The sequence below is a fragment of the Suncus etruscus genome, chromosome 14 (genome assembly GCF_024139225.1).
Source record: "Suncus etruscus isolate mSunEtr1 chromosome 14, mSunEtr1.pri.cur, whole genome shotgun sequence".
NCBI classification, from domain to species: domain Eukaryota; kingdom Metazoa; phylum Chordata; class Mammalia; order Eulipotyphla; family Soricidae; genus Suncus; species Suncus etruscus.
In genome coordinates, this window is record NC_064861.1 from 93,174,024 (window position 1) to 93,191,933 (window position 17,910).

Below are 17,910 nucleotides of genomic sequence, written 5' to 3' on the forward strand. Positions count from 1 at the left end.
AACAAAAACATAACACCATGCCGGGCCCGGAGAGATAGCACAGCGGTGTTTGCCTTGCAAGCAGCCGATCCAGGACCAAAGGTGGTTGGTTCGAATCCCGGTGTCCCATATGGTCCCCCGTGCCTGCCAGGAGCTATTTCTGAGCAGATAGCCAGGAGTAACCCCTGAGCACCGCCGGGTGTGACCCAAAAACCAAAAAAAAAAAAAAAAAAAAACATAACACCATGCCATAGACACATTGGAGTTTTGGCTATCTTTGAATTTGTCCCCTGTCACCATATGATGTCACAATTCCTTTACTTTATTTGGAGTTTGAGGGGGCCACATCCTGTGATGCTCACCGACTTCTCCAAACTTGGGGCTCCAAACCTGTCTCAGGGGTGATGGGGGGACCAAACATGGGTCTCTCACCTGCAAGGCGAGGACTTTCCTGGGAGCCAGCAGTCCCGACCCCCACAAGGGTATGTGATCTAAACTGAGGGCCATGTCTGAGCTTTGGGGCCCATGTGACCCCCACCCCTGTCCCCCTTTGCCCTCAGCCATGCTTCGGATGGTCTCGGCTGTGCTGCAGTTTGGCAACATCGAGCTGAAGCGAGAGCGGAACACGGACCAAGCCTCTATGCCGGATAACACAGGTGAAAGCGGCTGTACCCCCAAACCCCAAACCCACAGCCCTCTGCTCTGCACCCCCATCCTGCTCCCAGTCCCTGCCCTGTTCTGCCCTTGCTAAGTCCTTCCCCAGATAGTGGTTTCCCAGTTCTCTTGAGCTCTGTGTGTGTGTTGGGGGTAACCCTTTCTGCCCCCCAAAAGCTGCACCCCCCCATCTTTATTGACCTCAAAAGGGAACCCTGTCCCTATAAGTGGAACTTTAAATTCAGTGTTTGAGAAGTTCAGTTCAAATAGCCCTGAAATAGTTTAGCAAACTTAACAGCTTCCTTAGAGGTCCTAGGTTCAGGATATGGGGTGTGTGTGTGTCTCCCTCAACTTTGTTGTGTGGGAGAAGCAATATCTCAGAAAGATCTGGGCTCCCCACCACCTTCCCCTTCAGGTGGAGAGGAATTTCTGGCTTAATTGGAAAGTGATGGAAGGTCTTTCCTTTCTTTCTTCCTTTCTTCTTTTTTTGTGGACCATACCTGGCGGTGTTCAGGGGTTACTCCTAGCTCTGTGCTCAGGAATCACTCCTGGTGGGCTCGGGGATCCTATGGGAAGCCGGGGATTGAACCCACATGAGCTGCATGCAAGGCAAGCGCCTTCCCTGTGGTACCATTGTTCTGCTCTGACTTTTTTCCCCAGATTTTGTTTTTTTGGGGGGAGCCACACCCTGGAGTGCTCAGGGTTTATATCTGGTGAGCTCGGGGGACCATATTTGATGCCGGGGATTGAACCCTGTTTGGCTGCGTGCAAACCACATGCCCTCCCTGCTGTGCCATCGCTCTGGCTTGTTGTTTTTTTGTTTTTGTTTTTGTTTTTTTCCGGTCCTTATACTTCTCTGTGAACAGCCACCAAGCGTGGACCTGCTGATCAAGGGAGGGGAGAGGATAGGAAAGGGGGAGAGTGACATGCTCAGGAGAGTACCCCAGAGTGGCTGGTTCTCCAGCTCAGCCGGAAAACAGGAAAGTAATATTTCGGGGCCGGAGCGATGGAGCAGTGGTAGGGCGTTTTGCCTTGCATAGGGCTGACCCAGGACAGATTGGTGATTCGATTCCCAAGCGTCCCATATGGTCCCCCAAGCCAGGAACGATTTCTGAGTGCATAGTCAGGAGTAACCCCTGAGCATCACCAGGTGTGGCCCAAAAAGCCAAGAAGGAAGGAAGGAAGGGAGGGAGGGAGGGAGGGAGAGGGAGAGGGAGAGAGAGAGAGAGAGAGAAAGAAAGAGAGAGAGAGAGAGAGAGAGAGAGAGAGAAGAAGAGAGAAAGAAAGAAAGAAAGAGAAAAGAAGAAAGAAGAAAGAAGAAAAGAAAGAAGAGAAGAGAGAGAGAAAGAAAGAAAGAAAGAAAGAAATAAAGAAAAGAAAAGAAAGAAAAAAGAAAGAGAAGAAAGAAAAAGAAAAAGAAAGAAAAGAAAGAAAAGAAAGAAAGAAAGAAAGAAAGAAAGAAAGAGAAAGGAGGAAGAGGAAGGAAGGAAGGAAGGAAGGAAGGAAGGAAGGAAGGAAGGAAGGAAGGAAGGAAGGTCTGTCTCAGGAGGGCTCCGGGAGGGAGGGAGGGAGGGAGGGAGGAAGGAAGGAAGGGAGGAAGGAAGGAAGGAAGGAGGGAGGGAGGGAAGAAAGGAGGGGAGGAAGGAAGGAGGGAGGAAGGAAGGAAGGAAGGAAGGAAGGAAGGAAGGAAGGAAGGAAGGAAGGAAGGAAGGAAGGAAGGAAGGTCTGTCTCAGGAGGGCTCCGGGCACTCAGGCACCTCGGACAGAATCCCCGGCATCCCATGTCCCCCCAGTCTGCCAGGAGTGATTCCTGAGTGCCGTTGGGTGTGGTCCCAAAACCAAAAAAATAGGATATCTGTCCCCTGTCTGCAGGCTTTCCTGGTCTCGTCTTTGTTCTGTCCCAGTGTTTCCCAGCAAAACTGCCCCCCCCCCCCCCCCCCCCCCCCCCCCCCCCCACCCCCCCCCCCCCCCCCCCCCGCAACCTTTTCCGGGAGCTGAAAGCTCCAATTCTGTCCTGCACTGACCAAGCAGACAGGCCCTGCCAAGCTGCCCTCGGTTCCGCCCGGCTCCATTGTTGTTTGTTGTTGGGGTTTTTTTTTTTTAATTGTACATGGTGCTCTTTGTTCCATTTTCTTTTCTTTTTTGGAGGGGCCACACCCAGCTGTGCTCAGGGCTTGCTCTTGGCTCTGTGCTCAGGGAGCACTTGTGGAGGTGCTCAGGGGGACCCTGTGGGGTGCTAGGGATGGAACCCAGGTTGGCCATGTGTAAGGCGAAGGCCCTCCCTGCTGGACTATTGCTCTAGCCATCCTCCTCCTCCTCTCCATTCTCCTCCTCCAGTTGGGAAGGTGATTTCAATAAGAAGAGGAGGGGGGCCAGAGAGATAGCATGGAGGTAGGGTTTTTGCCTTGCATGCAGAAGGATGGTGGTTTAAAGTGCTCCTTCCCAACTCTCATGGCCACAGGCTCCCTTGTCTGCCCTCACTACATCCCCCATGATCTAACAAGGTTCCCACCACCATGAGCCATCCTGCTATCTCTGTGGTCTCTGGAGCTTTTTTCTTTTTTTTTTTTTTTTTTTTTTTTGGTTTTTGGGCCACACCCTGTGATGCTCAGGGGTTACTCCTGGCTATGCGCTCAGAAGTTGCTCCTGGCTTCTTGGGGGACCATATGGGACGCCGGGGGATCGAACCGTGGTCCATCCTAGGCTAGCGCAGGCACCTTACCTCCAGCGCCACCGCCCGGCCCCTGGAGCTTTTTTCTTTTCTTTTCTTTTCTTTTCTTTTCTTTTTTTTTTTTTTTTTTTTTTTTTTGGTTTTTGGGCCACACCCAGCGATGTTCAGGAGTTACTCCTGGCTGTCTGCTCAGAAATAGCTCCTGGCAGGCACGGGGGACCATATGGGACACCGGGATTCGAACCAACCACCTTTGGTCCTGGATCGGCTTCTTGCAAGGCAAACGCCGCTGTGCTATCTCTCCGGGCCCTGCTTTTTTCTTGATGTCCCACGAGTGCGTGTGACCGTTTCATGTTCCATCCCTCTCCCTCTGCCTCATTTCTCTCAGCACGAACCTCTCCAGGGCAGGACAGGATTTTTGCCACTCAGGGTTCTAGTTGGTTGGCCCAACCCCTGTGCAGAGGCTGCCTCTGGGGGAGGAAGTAAGCCTCCGACCCCCATATCTGCCCCCTGGGGCTGGGTGGTTCCACTTCCTGGGCCTGCCCTGATGGTCACCCTACTGCCCCCCCCCCCCACAGCTGCACAGAAGCTCTGCCGCCTCCTGGGACTGGGGGTGACAGATTTCTCTCGGGCCCTGCTCATGCCCCGCATCAAAGTCGGCCGAGATTATGTGCAGAAGGCACAGACCAAGGAGCAGGTAGGTGGTGGGTGACCCCCACCCCCCGGGCATCGGGGTGCTGGACTCGCCCCTTGGGTCCAGCCCCCGCCACCTGCTGCCAGAGCCTAGCCACGCCCCTTGCTACACCCCAGCCTTGCCCCATCTCGGAACCTGCTGGTTTTCTCACTGATCCAAGGGCACATGAATAAAAGAGAAAGAGCAGCGATGCCTGCTCCAAACAAGGGGATGTCCCAGAGGAGGGAATTCGTCTTCCCTGAGGGGTGGTGTCTAAAGGAGAGGCAGGCCCCTTTTGCCTCAGGGTAGAGGGGAGCAGACCGGGGAGGGGATCTTGTGGCTGAAGCTATCAGGGAGGTTGGAAAGGGTTGTAGCACTTGAGGTCTTAGGAGCTAGAGTGAGGAGGCGGCCGAGTTTCATTTGGCACAATGAGGGGCTTTTGAAAAATTAATCCAGTTTGTCTATTATGATGATTCGTGTGGTCCTGGCACTTGGGGGGGCGTCAGCTACACTCTCACCCCTCACGGCCGCCCTCTGTCCATCCTGCAGGCTGACTTCGCTCTGGAGGCCCTGGCTAAGGCCACGTATGAGCGGCTGTTCCGCTGGCTGGTTCTGCGGCTCAACCGCGCCCTGGACCGCAGCCCCCGGCAGGGCGCCTCCTTCCTGGGCATCCTAGACATCGCCGGATTCGAGATCTTCCAGGTGTCCCCGGGGTCCCCACACCCCTGTCTCTGTCATCTCTGGGTCTCTGTCCTCCTGTCTCCGAGTCTCTGCCTGTCATTGGGTCTCTGTCTCTCTCTGGTCTCTGTTCCTCTGTCTCTAGGTCTCTGTTTCCCTTCTTTGGTCTCTCCATCTCTGGGTCTCTGCCTGTCTCTGGGCCTCTGACTCTCTCTCTGGGTCTCTGTTCTACTCTCTCTGGGTTTGTCTCCCTGTCTCTGTCTTCATGTCTCTGGGTCTCTGTCTCTCCTGTCTCTGTGTCCCTGTCCATCTGTTTCTGAGTCTTTGCCTTTCCCTGGGTCTCTGTATCCTGTCTTTGAGTCTCTGCCTGTCTCTGGGTCTCTGTCTCTCTCTGGTCTCTGTCTCCCTGTATCTGGGTCTGTTCCCCTTCTCTGGTCTCTGTTTCCATCTCTGGATCTCTCTCTCTCTGGGTCTCTGTGCCACTCTCTCTGGGTTTGTCTCTCTGTCTCTGGGCCTCTGTCTTCATGTCTTTAGGTCTCTTTATCGCCTGTCTCTGTGTCTCTGTCCGTCTGTCTCTGAGTCTCTGTCATCCTGTTTCTGTGTCTCTGTCTCCCTGTCTCTGCCTGTCTCTGGGTTTCTGCCTATCTCTGGGTCTTTGCCTGTCTCTGGGTCTGTTCCCTTTCTCTGGTCTCTCTCTCCATCTCTGTGTCTCTGTCCCCCATCTCTGGCCACTGTGCTCCCGAGGTCCCAGCCCTGACCCCCTCTCCCTTCCCGCCCACCCGCCCGCAGCTAAACTCCTTTGAGCAGCTGTGCATCAACTACACCAATGAGAAGCTGCAGCAGCTGTTCAACCACACGATGTTCGTGCTGGAGCAGGAAGAGTACCAGCGCGAGGGCATCCCCTGGACCTTCCTGGACTTCGGGCTCGACCTGCAGCCCTGCATCGACCTCATCGAGCGCCCGGTGCGCCCCCAGCTCCCCCCCTGAGGGTCACCGAGCAGACCAGGGAGTCAACCACCCCGGGCGCCGCTGGGTGGGGCCCCAAACCCAACTGCGAATAGCAGGTGCTCTGAGGTCCAATTCGGGGTCCTGACCCTGCCTCCCTCCGCCAGGCCAACCCCCCCGGCCTCCTGGCCCTGCTGGACGAAGAATGCTGGTTCCCCAAGGCCACGGATAAGTCCTTTGTGGAGAAAGTGGCCCAGGAGCAAGGCGGCCACCCCAAGTTCCAGCGGCCAAGGCAGCTGCGGGACCAGGCTGACTTCAGCGTACTGCACTACGCTGGCAAGGTAGGAGGCTGAGTCGGACACCGGGATGGGGAACTAGGGAGACCTATTGGCTTCACATGCCCGGATACGATGCCTCCGGGACGTGATGGACCTGGGAAAGCCCAAGAAAGGGCGAGGACCCTGGTGAAAACAGCAAAGGCTCCTGCCTGGAAATGGAGTTATTTGAGGTGGGTGGGTTTTGAGGGATGCATAGGAGTTCCCCCAGAAAGTGCCCTCTGGTGCCTGTCACCCCCTCCTCCGTGCAACCTCCCAGGCCTTCCATGCACTCAGTCCTGTGCTGAGCCAGGCCGGGGACCCACGTCAGACCTGGCATCCATCTGTCCTCACGACAGAAGGGTGGAGACACTCAGACCGTTAGAGGACACGAGGCTCATGGATGTTTCCACGGAGCAGCTCAGGACAAGGTCGAATCCCTGAGCGGGGATGCCGGGACGGCCTCACAGAGGGGCATGTGTTTGGGGTGACGGTCAGGGATGATGGACAGACAGACAGTCGGACAGTCCAGGCCACTGGGCACCTGGTGGGTGCAGTTCAGCCCCTGAACACCAGGTGGCGGCCACGCTCTCTAATCCTCCCTTTGCTGGGATTACAGTGCTCCCCCAGGGGGAAATAAAACAGGGCATCCAGCTCACGGCCTGGTTCTGTTCTGCAGGTGGACTACAAGGCCAACGAGTGGCTGATGAAAAACATGGACCCGCTCAACGACAGCGTGGCAGCCCTGCTGCACCAGAGCACGGACCGGCTCACGGCAGAGATCTGGAAAGATGGTGAGGGGCGCTGAGCCGGGTCTGTACCCCCATTTCCGTGCTCTCTCCTCCTGCCCGGGGAACTTGTATTTCCGAGGCTGAGCCCTGAGCAAGCTCTGTCAGCAGGGGCCGGAATGATAGCACAGCTGGAAGGGCAGCTTACCTTGCACGTAGCAGACCCGGGTTCAATATTTCATCCCCAGCTTCCCATAGGGTTGAGAACCGCCTGGAGTGATTCCTGAGCACAGAGCCAGGAGCAACCCCTGAGCACCACCAGATGTGGCCAAAGAACTTAAAAATGGCCGGAGCAATAGCACAGTGTAGGGTGTTTGCCTTGCACGCAGCAGACCCCAGATGAACCTGGCTTTGATCTCCGGCATCCATATGGTCCCCGAGCTTGCCAGGAGCGATTTCTGAGTGCAGATCCAGAAGGAACCCCTGAGCACCTCCGGGTGTAATCAAAACAAAACAAAACAAAACTTAAAGAAACAGAAATTAAATAAATGCCCCAGAAGTGAGACAAGGGAACCCCAAAGTCAGATGAGGAGCAGCGGGGTTGAGGCCCAGAGCTCTGGCTCTGCTTTTAGGGCACCCAGAAATGCCCCTGACATTGCTGGGTTCCTCCACTTGTGGGGACGACCCCCCAAATCGCGCTGGGCGTGTGTCCCCCATACCCAAACTTAACCCACCTACTGTTAACTAAATCTTACTTTCTCCTCCTTTTCTGCCTTCCGGCCACCCCGTCCTCGTTCTGTGGCCCCTGCATCCCTGTGCCCCCTGCCCCATGTCTGCCCTCCTGTCCCCTTGCCCTCCTGCCCAGAACTCGGGGCCTTCCAGCATTTCTCCCTCCTGGGCTCCTTCCCACGGGCGGCCCCCTCAGGATCCGCAGGGGGGTCCTGTTGCTGTGTGTCTGCTGGTGAGAGATGGGCCAGTGGGGAGTGGGGAAGGGGGCTTGCAATGGGGCCCTGGAACCTTCTTTGGAAGACTCTATCTCCCCCTTTTCCTGGGGCTTGCTTCTCTTTCCCCTCTTCCTCTTCCTGGCTGGCCTCCTGGCTGCATCCATCAGCTTCCCAAGCAACTCAGCATGATTTTTCCCTGCTCGTAAAAACATCCACCGAGTGAGGGGCCTTAGTGGGGAGGGCGTTTGCACCGCAGGAGCCCTCTGAGATCCCCCAAAAGGGTCGCCCCCAAATGACAAAAATAAACAGAAAAGGTAGAAGCAGCAGCTCGCCTGATCCTAGATCAATGACAATGTAATTGATCCTAGATCAATTACAATCAGGCGTTAGTGGCCCGAGGGAGCACCGTGGGGGGGCACTTGTCTTGCACTGGGCTGATCTGGGTGTGTTTCCCAACACCACAGACAGTTCCCTGAGCCCAGGGGCAGGAGTGAGGCCCAAGCACCACCTGGTGTGAACCCCAAACAAAAAAATAACAGACAGCCAAACCCCACCAAGGCTCTTGCCTGGTTTAAAAACCAGCCTTGGCTTCTGGTCTTGCACTGGTTCATTGAATCTGACCCCGGGTCAGAGCGATGAGACAGCACGGAGGGCGCCTGCTTTGCACACGGCCAGCTCGGGTTCAATCCCTAGCATCCCATAGGGTTCCCCCCGGCCCGCCAGGAATGATTCCTGTGTGCAGAGCCAGGAGGAGCCCCTGAGCACCACAGGGTGTGGCTCAAAAAACAAACCAAAAGCAAAATAAAACCCTGTCTCCCTCTGTGCCTCAGTTTCCCCGTGCTCGCAGAAATGCTGAGGCATTTCATTGATTTCCTTTGAGCGGAGAGAGATGGATGGATGGATGAAGAGCCTGTGTCTGAGTTTGTGGGTGTTACCCCTCCTGGGTCCCATCCGGAATCTTCCGTGTCTAGGCTGTGACCTCCTGGCCTTCTGGCTCTGTTTGCCTGATAATCTTCCCCTTGCCATCTACTTGGCCTGGGGCTTTTATCGGGGGAAGGAAGAGCAGGTCCCCTAAACCTAGAACCCTCCACCTGGGATAGACCCCTTAAACTGAAGGGCTTCAGAGGTGGACAGCGGTCCCTGAGCACTGCCAGATGAGATCTCTGAGCACAGAGCCAAGAGCCAGCCCTGGGAGTGGCCAGATGGGGCCCTGCATGCCGGGGACCGGGTCCGTCCTGGCCTTCCCTGCACGTCTCCTCACTGCCGGTGGAGCCCTAACCCTCTTCCTCTCGCCCTTGCCCCCCCTCCCCGCAGTGGACGGCATCGTGGGGCTGGAGCAGGTGAGCAGCTTGGGGGACGGGCCACCCGGAGGCCGCCCCCGCCGTGGCATGTTTCGCACCGTGGGGCAGCTGTACAAGGAGTCCCTGAGCCGCCTCATGGCCACGCTCAGCAACACCAACCCCAGCTTCGTGCGCTGCATCGTCCCCAACCACGAGAAGCGGGTGAGCACGGCGCGGAGGGCCCCCTAGGGTTCCGGGTTCGACTCATGATACCCTGCCAGGAACAGCCCCTGAGCTTAGAGTTTGTTCTGTTTCAGTGCTATGTATGCATTTTGCAATAAATAAATCAGTAAGAATGAAAAGCGAGCCGAGAGGTAGCACAGCGGTAGGCTGTTTGCCTTGCACGCTGCCGACCCAGGGGGGACCCGAGTTCCATCTCCGACATCCTATATAGTCCCCGGAGATGCTAGGAGCGATTTGTGAGTGGAGTCTCAGAGGAGGAACCTCTGAGCACTGCCGGGTGTGACCCAAAAACAAAAACAAAAAAACTAAACTAAATGGGAACTTGGTAGCCACAAGCCCCATCCCTAGCCCCGTCCCCTGTTTGGGCCCCTTGTGGCTGCTGCTGAGTGCCCCTCGCACCCGTGTCCTCCCTTCCCCGCTGTCCCCAGGCTGGGAAGCTGGAGCCACGCCTGGTGCTGGAGCAGCTGCGCTGCAACGGGGTCCTCGAAGGGATCCGCATCTGCCGCCAGGGCTTCCCCAACCGCATCCTCTTCCAGGAGTTCCGGCAGCGGTGAGTGGCAGGGACCGGAGTGGGACGGGTGCTCCCCATCCTTACTGAGTGCATCCATTAGTGAAAAAGGGCCTAGAGTACACTCTGCATTTCTTTTTTTTTTTTTTTGGTTTTTGGGCCACATCTGGCGATGCTCAGGGGTTACTCCTGGCTGTCTGCTCAGAAATAGCTCCTGACAGGCACGGGGGACCATATGGAACACCGGGATTCGAACCAACCACCTTTGGTCCTGGAACGGTTGCTTGCAAGGCAAATGCCGCTGTGCTATCTCTCCAGGCCCACCCCGAATTTCTTAAAGGAAAAACAGACAAACCTAGAAGGGGCCAGAGCCATAGCACAGCGAGGAGGGCGTTGGCCTTGCACGCGGCCCACAGGGTTCAATCTCCGGCATCCCATATAGGGCCCCAAGCCTGCCAGGAGGGATTCCTGAGTACTGCCAGGTGTGGCCAAATATTAAGAAGAAGGAAAAAAAAAACTAGTTTCAGGAGCTGGAGATAATAATACAGACTTCGTCTTATATGTGGCAGAGCCGGGTTCAATCCCCGGCACCCCATATGTCACAGACAGAAGTGATTTTGGAGCACAGATCTAGGAGTCAGCCCTAAACATTGTGTGTGGTGGAAGGAAGGAAAAAAAGAAGGGAAGGAAGGAACAAAAGAAGGAAAAGAAGGAAGGGAAGGAAGGAAGGAAGGAAGGAAGGAAGGAAGGAAGGAAGGAAGGAAGGAAGGGAGGGAGGGAGGGAGGGAGGGAGGGAGGGAGGGAGGGAGGGAGGAAGGAAGAAAGGAAGGAAGGCCGAAGCAATAGCACAGTGGTAGGTTGTTCGTCTTATACATAACCAATCCAGGTTTGATCCCTAGCATCCCATATGGTCTCCCAGCTTCCAGGAGCAATTTCTGGGTGCAGAGCCAGGAGAAACTCCTGAGTGCCGCTGGGTGTAGCCCAACTCCTTAACCCCCCCCCAAAAAAAAGAAAGAGAAAGGAAGTAAGGAAGGAGGAAGGAAGCTAAAGAAGCTACAGGAAGGTCCTTTGCCAGGACTGGTGACCTCCGGCTCAGAGGCATCCCCAGTGCTCTGGTCCTCCCTGTCCTCTGCCTGGCCCCCTGGCCCTGTGTGACCCCCCATCCCTCCCCGCAGGTACGAGATCCTGACCCCCAATGCCATTCCCAAAGGCTTCATGGACGGGAAGCAGGCCTGCGAGAAGATGGTAAGTGGGGTACTTCGATGGTGGGTTGGTGGTGGGTGTGCAGGGCCCCATCCAGGGGAGGCTCCCCCTCACCGCCTCTCCCCTGCCGCGCAGATCCAGGCCCTGGAGCTGGACCCCAACCTGTACCGCGTGGGGCAGAGCAAGATCTTCTTTCGGGCCGGGGTGCTGGCGCAGCTGGAGGAGGAGAGGGACCTCAAGGTCACGGACATCATCGTGTCCTTCCAGGCTGCCGCCAGGGGCTACCTGGCCCGCAGGTGAGCTGGGAGGGGTCCCCCCTGGCTCTGCACCCAGAAATCGCTCCTGGAAGCTGGGGACCATATGGGATGCTAGGAATCCAACCCGGGGTTACGTGTAACCGGGGGTGCGGGCTCAGGAGGCTGAGGGGCTGACCAGTAAGTAGGCTGTGGAGTGGAGGGGTGTGGGTTGGCAGAAGTGGGGGCCAGGGTAGGACCAGTTAGCTGCCCGACAGGCCAGGCCTCCGGGGTGGCAGAAGAGTGCAGGTGGCTCTTGGCTGAGTCTGGCAAGGGGCACCAGGGCCGGGAAGGGCTGGGGTCCCCATGCCCAGCGTCCCACGGTGCCCCCCAACCCCGCGCCCCGCAGAGCCTTCCAGAAGCGGCAGCAGCAGCAGAGCGCGCTCAGGGTGATGCAGCGCAACTGCGCCGCCTACCTCAAGCTGCGCCACTGGCAGTGGTGGCGCCTCTTCACCAAGGTGAGGTTTGGGGCGGGGCCTGAGCGGTGAGGGGCGGGGCTTGCATAGTAAACCGGGTTGGTACGCTAGTGAGCCGGGCCTGAGCGGATAGGGGCGGGGCTTGCATAATGAACCAGGTTGGTACGCTGGTGGGCGGGGCCTGAGTAATGAAACAGGTGATGCCTCTGTTGGGCGGGGCTTGATCAGTGAGGGGCGGGGCTTTATTGGCTATAGGCGGGGCCTGATGAATGAAACCTGTTGGTACCCCTCGTGGGCGGGGCCTGCGCAGCGAGGGGCGGGGCCTGAATTATGAACCAGGTTGGTACGCTAGTGGGCGGGGCCCGAGTAATGAGAGCTGGTTGGTATTTCCCTAGTGGGCGGGTCCTAAGCTGCTAGGGGTGGGGCCTTGGTAGGTGGGCGGGGTCTGGACAGTGAGGGCGGGGCTGCTCCGTGATGGGCGGGGTCTGGCCGGTGAGGGGCGTGGCCTTCCCGGGCTCCGCCCCAGGTCGAGTCTGGTTTTGCATCTTAAAGTCGAACTGGATTGGGGAGGCAGGAGCGGTAGATAGCACAGCGGTGACCCAGGTTCAGTTCCCCAGCATGCCATATTGTCCTCCCAGGCCCGCCGGGAGTGATCCCTTGAACACCGAATGAGAAGTCCGTGCAGGGTACCAGCAGGCCTGGCCTGAAATCCAAACTACATTCGATTAACTAAAATCAAGGAGAGCTGGGGCTGGAGCAATAAACAGTTCAGTTCGGACGGCGCTCTAGCCCTCCAAGAGCGATCCCTGGGCGCACCCAGTTGTGCTTCCCCCCAATTTCTTTTCAATAATATAATTTGAGAAGCGGTGGAGCAGAAATGGTCTGCGGCCCCCAGGTCACCCGCTTAGCCAGGGGCGTCTGTCCCTTGCACTCCTCGGGTCCCTTGCCTGGAGCTTCTCCCTGAACGGTCTTGGAAAGCGGTCTTGGGAAGCGAATGCGTAGAGTTGCAGGACATGTGAAGACGGGGAGCCCCAGGCGTGAGGGTCAGGCGGCTTTCCGACCGGATCCCCTCACCCCACGGCCCTCGTCGTCCGCAGGTGAAGCCGCTGCTGCAGGTGACGCGGCAGGACGAGGTGCTGCAGGCGCGGGTGCAGGAGCTGCAGAAGGTGCAGGAGCTGCAGCAGCAGAGCGCCCGCGAGGTGGGCGAGCTGCAGAGCCGCCTGGCGCAGGTGAGGGGTGGGGACGGGCCAGGGGCGGGGCCCGGACGGAGGGGCGTGGTCAATGACGGGGTGGGGTCAGGAAAGGGGGTTGTGGGCGTGGTCTTGTCGGGGCGGGGTCAGGAAAGGAAATTGTGGGCGTGGCGTTGACGAGCGGGGCTGGGGGGCTGGGTCCCCAGGCTGAGCCTGAAGTTACCTCTGGCCCAACTGATGTGAAAGTGGGTGCCCAGGAATTGGAAAGCGGTTTATTGAGTTGTCATGAGAGCAGATTCCATCCAGGCTGTCTAACCAGGGGATGGGGATCTGGGGGTTCCTGGGCATCTAAGATGCTCCAAAATCTGGGGTGGTCAAGGGTCCTGGCTCTGCTGCAAACTTTCCCGACTCCCCTGGTGAGTCGCACTTTTCACAGTTCCCTGTTTTTTTGTTTTGTTTTTGTTTTTGGGTCACTCCTGCAGCGTTCAGGGGTTCCTCCCTGACTCTACGCTCAGAGATCGAAATCGCTCCTGGCAGGCTCAAAGGGGGGACCCTATGAGATGCCATATGGGATTTGAACCACCGACCTTTTGCATGCAAGGCAAACGTCTTACCTCCATGTTATCTCTCCGGCCCCAACACAGTTCCCTGTTTTATGGTTTAATTTTCGGCCTATTCAAATAATGTCGCAGCCAGCCGCTTCTGCAGAGATTTTTATTTATTTATTTATTTATTTATTTATTGGTTTTTGGGCCACACCCGGCCGTGCTCAGGGGTTACTCCTGGCTGTCCGCTCAGAAATAGCTCCTGGCAGGCACGGGGGACCCTATGGGACACCGGGATTCGAACCAACCACCTTTGGTCCTGGATCTGCTGCTTGCAAGGCAAACGCCGCTGTGCTATCTCTCCGGGCCCATATGTTTTCTTTTTTTCTCTTTTTCTTTTTTTTACCCTGAATTATTTCCTTGGGTACAATGTGCAGGCAAGGAGTGTTCTGTGACTTGAGAGACTGAGAAAGGACTCCGAGTGTCTTTGGAGGGTGGCTGGAAAGGGAGAGAAATCGGGAGCTGGGAAGCCCGGGAGGAGGGCGCTGGTTTGGTCACAGGGTCAGAGAGAGGAGGCACAGCAGGGTCAGAGGTGGAGGGGAGACTCGGGTGGTATCTAGCAGGGCAGGCTGACACTAGGGCCCCCGAGGCTCAAAGGGCAGAGCGAATCTGGGGTTTCGGGGGCACCCGATGGCCCTGAACGCCCCTGGGGGACGCTGACCACGGCATCGCCCTTTCACCCTGTCCCCACCCAGGTGGAGGAGGAGCGCAGCCGGCTGGCCGAGCAGCTGCGAGCCGAGGCCGAGCTGTGCGCCGAGGCCGAGGAGACCCGCGGGCGGCTGGCGGCCCGCAAGCAGGAGCTGGAAGCCGTGGTGTCGGAGCTGGAGGCGCGCGTGGGCGAGGAGGAGGAGTGCAGCCGCCAGCTGCAGGGCGAGAAGAAGCGGCTGCAGCAGCATGTCCAGGTCCGTCTGTGGTCGGGCTGACTGGCCGCCTCTCCCGCGGGCCCCGCCCACGCCCCGCCCCTGCCCGAAAGCCACGCCCACCGCACATGCGGGACACGCCCCCAGTCCTACAGGTGTCTGAGGGCCGCGCCTCCTAGCCCTGCCCTGTGCTTGCCAGCCACGCCCCTGTGTTATTGGCCACGCCCACAGACCCACCTATCCCTGCAGGCCACACTCCAGCACATATGCTGTGTCTGCAGACCACGCCCCTAGGCCTAATACTGACTGAAGGCCGTGCCCGTGCCCACGCCCCCACCCTTGCTGTGGCTGCAGACCACGTCCCTTGATCCGCCCCATCCAATCAGGCCACGCCCTGGCCCTGTTCATGTGCTGAAGGCCACGCCCCTGGTTCGGCTTGCTTGCCGGCCACGCCCCTAACCTGTCTTCTGACCCCGCCCCTAACCCTGCCTTATTCCGGTAGGCCACGCCCTCAGCCCTGCCCCAGGACTGAAAGCCACGGCCCAGGCCTGCCTTGTGCTTGCCAGCCACGCCTCCACCCCTGCTATGTCTGCAGGCCACGCCCCTCGCCCAGCCTTAATCCATCAGGCCACGCCCCCAGGCCTGCCAGGTGTTTGCCAACTCCCAATCTTGTAGTTGTGCCTGCCAGCTTCGCCCCAACCCTGCCCCATTTCTGCCACCCTCCTAACCTTTGGGCACTAAGATGCATCTCAGTTGAGATGCTAAAGGTTCAGGGCAGGGCAGTCAGTCCAGCCTTAAGAGAAGTGACGTCATAAAATCAGTGTGTCCCAGAGCCAGAGGGGTGAGGTTCAGACCTGGCACCTGACCAGTGTTGGTTGGGGTCCCCTGAGCACTGCTGGGTCTAGCCTCAATCCTCCTCGGCACCCCCACGAGCAGGAGTTAAGCCCCAGAGCCAATGTCTGCGCACAGAACAGTTGCTGCAGAAACACATCACTAACTCAACATCTGTGGTGCTCTCATTTCTATTCTCCTGGGTTCCGATCCACTTTCTGCACATCTGCACAGCCAGACCGGGGCGACCCCACAAACATGCAAGGCATGCCTCCCACCCTGGACGCAGCGTCCCACACACTTGGACACACACTCCGCCTGGGTCATGGAGACCCAGAGAGATGGTTACATGCACCTTTGTAGATTGAGGGAGGCCACCAGTGACCCCGAGAAAACCCAGGCAGACAGGAGACATGTTAGCTCCAGCACAACCAATCCTTTTTACCCCTTTTATTTTTTTTTAATGAGGTCCATCACCTGTCAGTGCTCAGGGTTTACTCCTGGCTTTGTGCTCAGGGATCACTCCGGCACTGTTCAGAGGACCCAGTGGGATGCTTGGGATCGAACGTGGGGTGGGCTGCCTACAAGGCAACACCATCCCCTCTGTCCTCTCGGATGAACCAAGCAGAAGCTACTCTTTCCTCCCCACCTTAGGAGTGGAAAGGGAGAACCCCTGGAAGCCACTGCTCCCCATAATACCGAGACCACCTCTCCTCTCTCCCATCTCCCAGGAACTGGAGGCCCACCTGGAGGCGGAGGAGGGTGCCCGGCAGAAGCTGCAGCTGGAGAAGGTGACCACTGAGGCGAAGATGAAGAAATATGAGGAGGACCTGCTGCTCCTGGGGGACCAGAACGCCAAGCTGAGCAAGGTGGGGGCAACTGATTATGGGGTTCTGCGGGGAGGGAGCCAGGGGGCTTTTTCTGCCTCTGCCCCCTGCTGGTGGCTCTCTGGGGGCCCCAGTACCCCCATCATCTGTTACACCCTCACAGCCTGAGCTGCCCCCAAGCCCACACAGCTAACCCATTGGAATGCCGGGGATCGAACTTGGCCGGGTCAGTTGGTTCAAGGCCAGCGCCCTTCCTTCTGTGCTGTCCCTGAGACATCCCCAGACCTTGTTTTTTGTTTCCCCCACTTTACCATGAACACAGGGTCCTGCCACAGCCAACAGGGAAAGACAGGCCTGGGCAGAAGTGAGCAATGGGGGGCAGAGACCCCCATGTCCTGACCCTGCTCTGACCCATGTCCCAACCCGTGTCCCCCCGCAGGAGCGGAGGCTGCTGGAGGAGCGACTGTCCGAGTTTTCCTCGCAGGCGGCTGAGGAGGAGGAGAAGATCAAGAGCCTCAATAAGCTGCGCCTCAAATATGAGGCCACCATCGCCGACATGGAGGGTGCGAGATGCCTGAGGGGTTGGGCAGAGCCTTGGGATCCCGAGGTCTGCGTGCTGGGAGGGCTGGAATGGAGGTGCAGCGAGATGGGGTGTCCTCAGCCTCCTCTGGGTCTTCTCTCTCCAGGTCTAGGTCTTTATTACTATATTTTTTGTTTTTGTTTTTTTTGGTGGGGGGGCCCATACCCGGCAGTGCTCAGTGGTTCCTCCTGGCTCTGCGCTCACAAATTGCTCCTGGCAGGCTCAGGGGACCATGTGGGAAGCCGGGAATTGAACCCAGGTCCCTCCCAGGTCGACTGCATACCATTGTGTTGTCTCTCCGACCCCTATTATTATTGGTATTATAATTGTGATATTTAAACACAAGGTATTTCAGAATAAGTCGGGTTTTTATCACAGTTACGAAGTTGTTCATGATTGATTTTCAGTCATACCACATCCAACACCTTCACCAGGTCACATTTCCCGTCACCAGTGCCCTCAGTTTCCCCACCTGCCCTCCCCACTGCCTGCCTCTGGGACAGACATCTCCTCCTCCTCTCTGTCTCTGTCTTTCTCCTCCCTTTAATTTTTACACACTGTGTTTCCCCCCTCTCAGTACCAGTTCTTGTGCAGGGGCCATGCTAATCTTCTCTGTATCGTTCCAATTTTAGTATATGTGCTGCCAAAGCGAGCACAAGCACCCAGTTCTTGTTCGGAGTGCTCCATCTCAACTCTCATTGTCACAGTGCTCCCTCCCGTGCCCTCCCTGTATCCTCCCATGGACAGGTCATCCTGGCCTTCGTCTCTATTGTCTCTGCATATTGTCACCATGCTATCTCTCTTACGGTAATAATATCCAGAGGTAGCCCGCAAATCAGATCCAGTTTTCTTTCTTCTGTACCTGAGTCTCTCTGCAGCTGCCCGTACCCCCCAAAAGATCCTGTATTTCCTATGCCTCTCTCTGTCTCTCTCCTTCCTTACTCTCAATTCAGAATCACCATCAGCACTTGGATGGGGTGGGGGGAGGCTGAAAGATTGCACAGTGGTTAGGGCACCCAGCTGTCCTGAATTGGATCCCCAGAACCTCATAACAGTCCCTGGAACACTGCCAGGAGTGAATCCTGAGCACTGCCAGGTGTGGCCAACAAAAGCTAAATGGGGGTGTCTTGGAGGAGGAGACTGGAGGCCGGGTGACAGCCCTGCTAGGGGGAAAGATCTGGCCCAGAATTTGGGGGTGCTCAGGGAGGTCCCGAGAGGGTGCGGCATGAAACGTGGGTGGGCTTGCGTGACCCTCCTTTCCCTGCCCCCCCACCCCCCGCCAGACCGGCTCCGGAAGGAGGAGAAGGGCCGCCAAGAGCTGGAGAAGCTGAAGCGGAGAATGGACGGGGAGAGCTCGGAGCTGCAGGAGCAGGTAGCTGAGTTTCAGCAACGCATGGAGGAGCTGCGGGCCCAGCTGGGCCGGAAGGAGGACGAGCTGCAGGCGGCGCTGGCCAGGTGGGGGCATCAGGACACTGGGGGGGACCCCCA

The 17,910-nt window shown here is 57.5% G+C and overlaps 1 protein-coding gene and 1 non-coding gene across 6 annotated transcripts in view; one reads left to right on the forward strand and one right to left on the reverse strand.

The window, feature by feature from the left end:
• Positions 1–17,910, forward strand: part of MYH14 (myosin heavy chain 14) — a 56,956-nt gene that overhangs the window by 21,039 nt on the left and 18,007 nt on the right. For 3 of the 5 annotated variants that reach the window (XM_049786995.1, XM_049786997.1, XM_049786996.1), the window contains 17 exons: positions 540–635; positions 3,883–4,001; positions 4,527–4,679; positions 5,445–5,618; positions 5,768–5,941; positions 6,594–6,708; positions 7,508–7,603; positions 8,901–9,088; positions 9,538–9,659; positions 10,793–10,862; positions 10,956–11,116; positions 11,463–11,571; positions 12,627–12,758; positions 14,020–14,226; positions 15,747–15,884; positions 16,282–16,405; positions 17,706–17,877. In XM_049786995.1, the coding sequence (XP_049642952.1) occupies positions 540–635; positions 3,883–4,001; positions 4,527–4,679; positions 5,445–5,618; positions 5,768–5,941; positions 6,594–6,708; positions 7,508–7,603; positions 8,901–9,088; positions 9,538–9,659; positions 10,793–10,862; positions 10,956–11,116; positions 11,463–11,571; positions 12,627–12,758; positions 14,020–14,226; positions 15,747–15,884; positions 16,282–16,405; positions 17,706–17,877 (2,350 nt within the window). The remainder of the gene's footprint in view (positions 1–539; positions 636–3,882; positions 4,002–4,526; positions 4,680–5,444; positions 5,619–5,767; positions 5,942–6,593; positions 6,709–7,507; positions 7,604–8,900; positions 9,089–9,537; positions 9,660–10,792; positions 10,863–10,955; positions 11,117–11,462; positions 11,572–12,626; positions 12,759–14,019; positions 14,227–15,746; positions 15,885–16,281; positions 16,406–17,705; positions 17,878–17,910) is intronic. The other 2 variants (XM_049786998.1, XM_049786999.1) reach the window with 1 other exon arrangement.
• On the reverse strand, positions 16,976–17,078 carry LOC126029222 (U6 spliceosomal RNA). Its single transcript, XR_007502866.1, has one exon. It is a non-coding gene; the product is annotated as a U6 spliceosomal RNA (small nuclear RNA).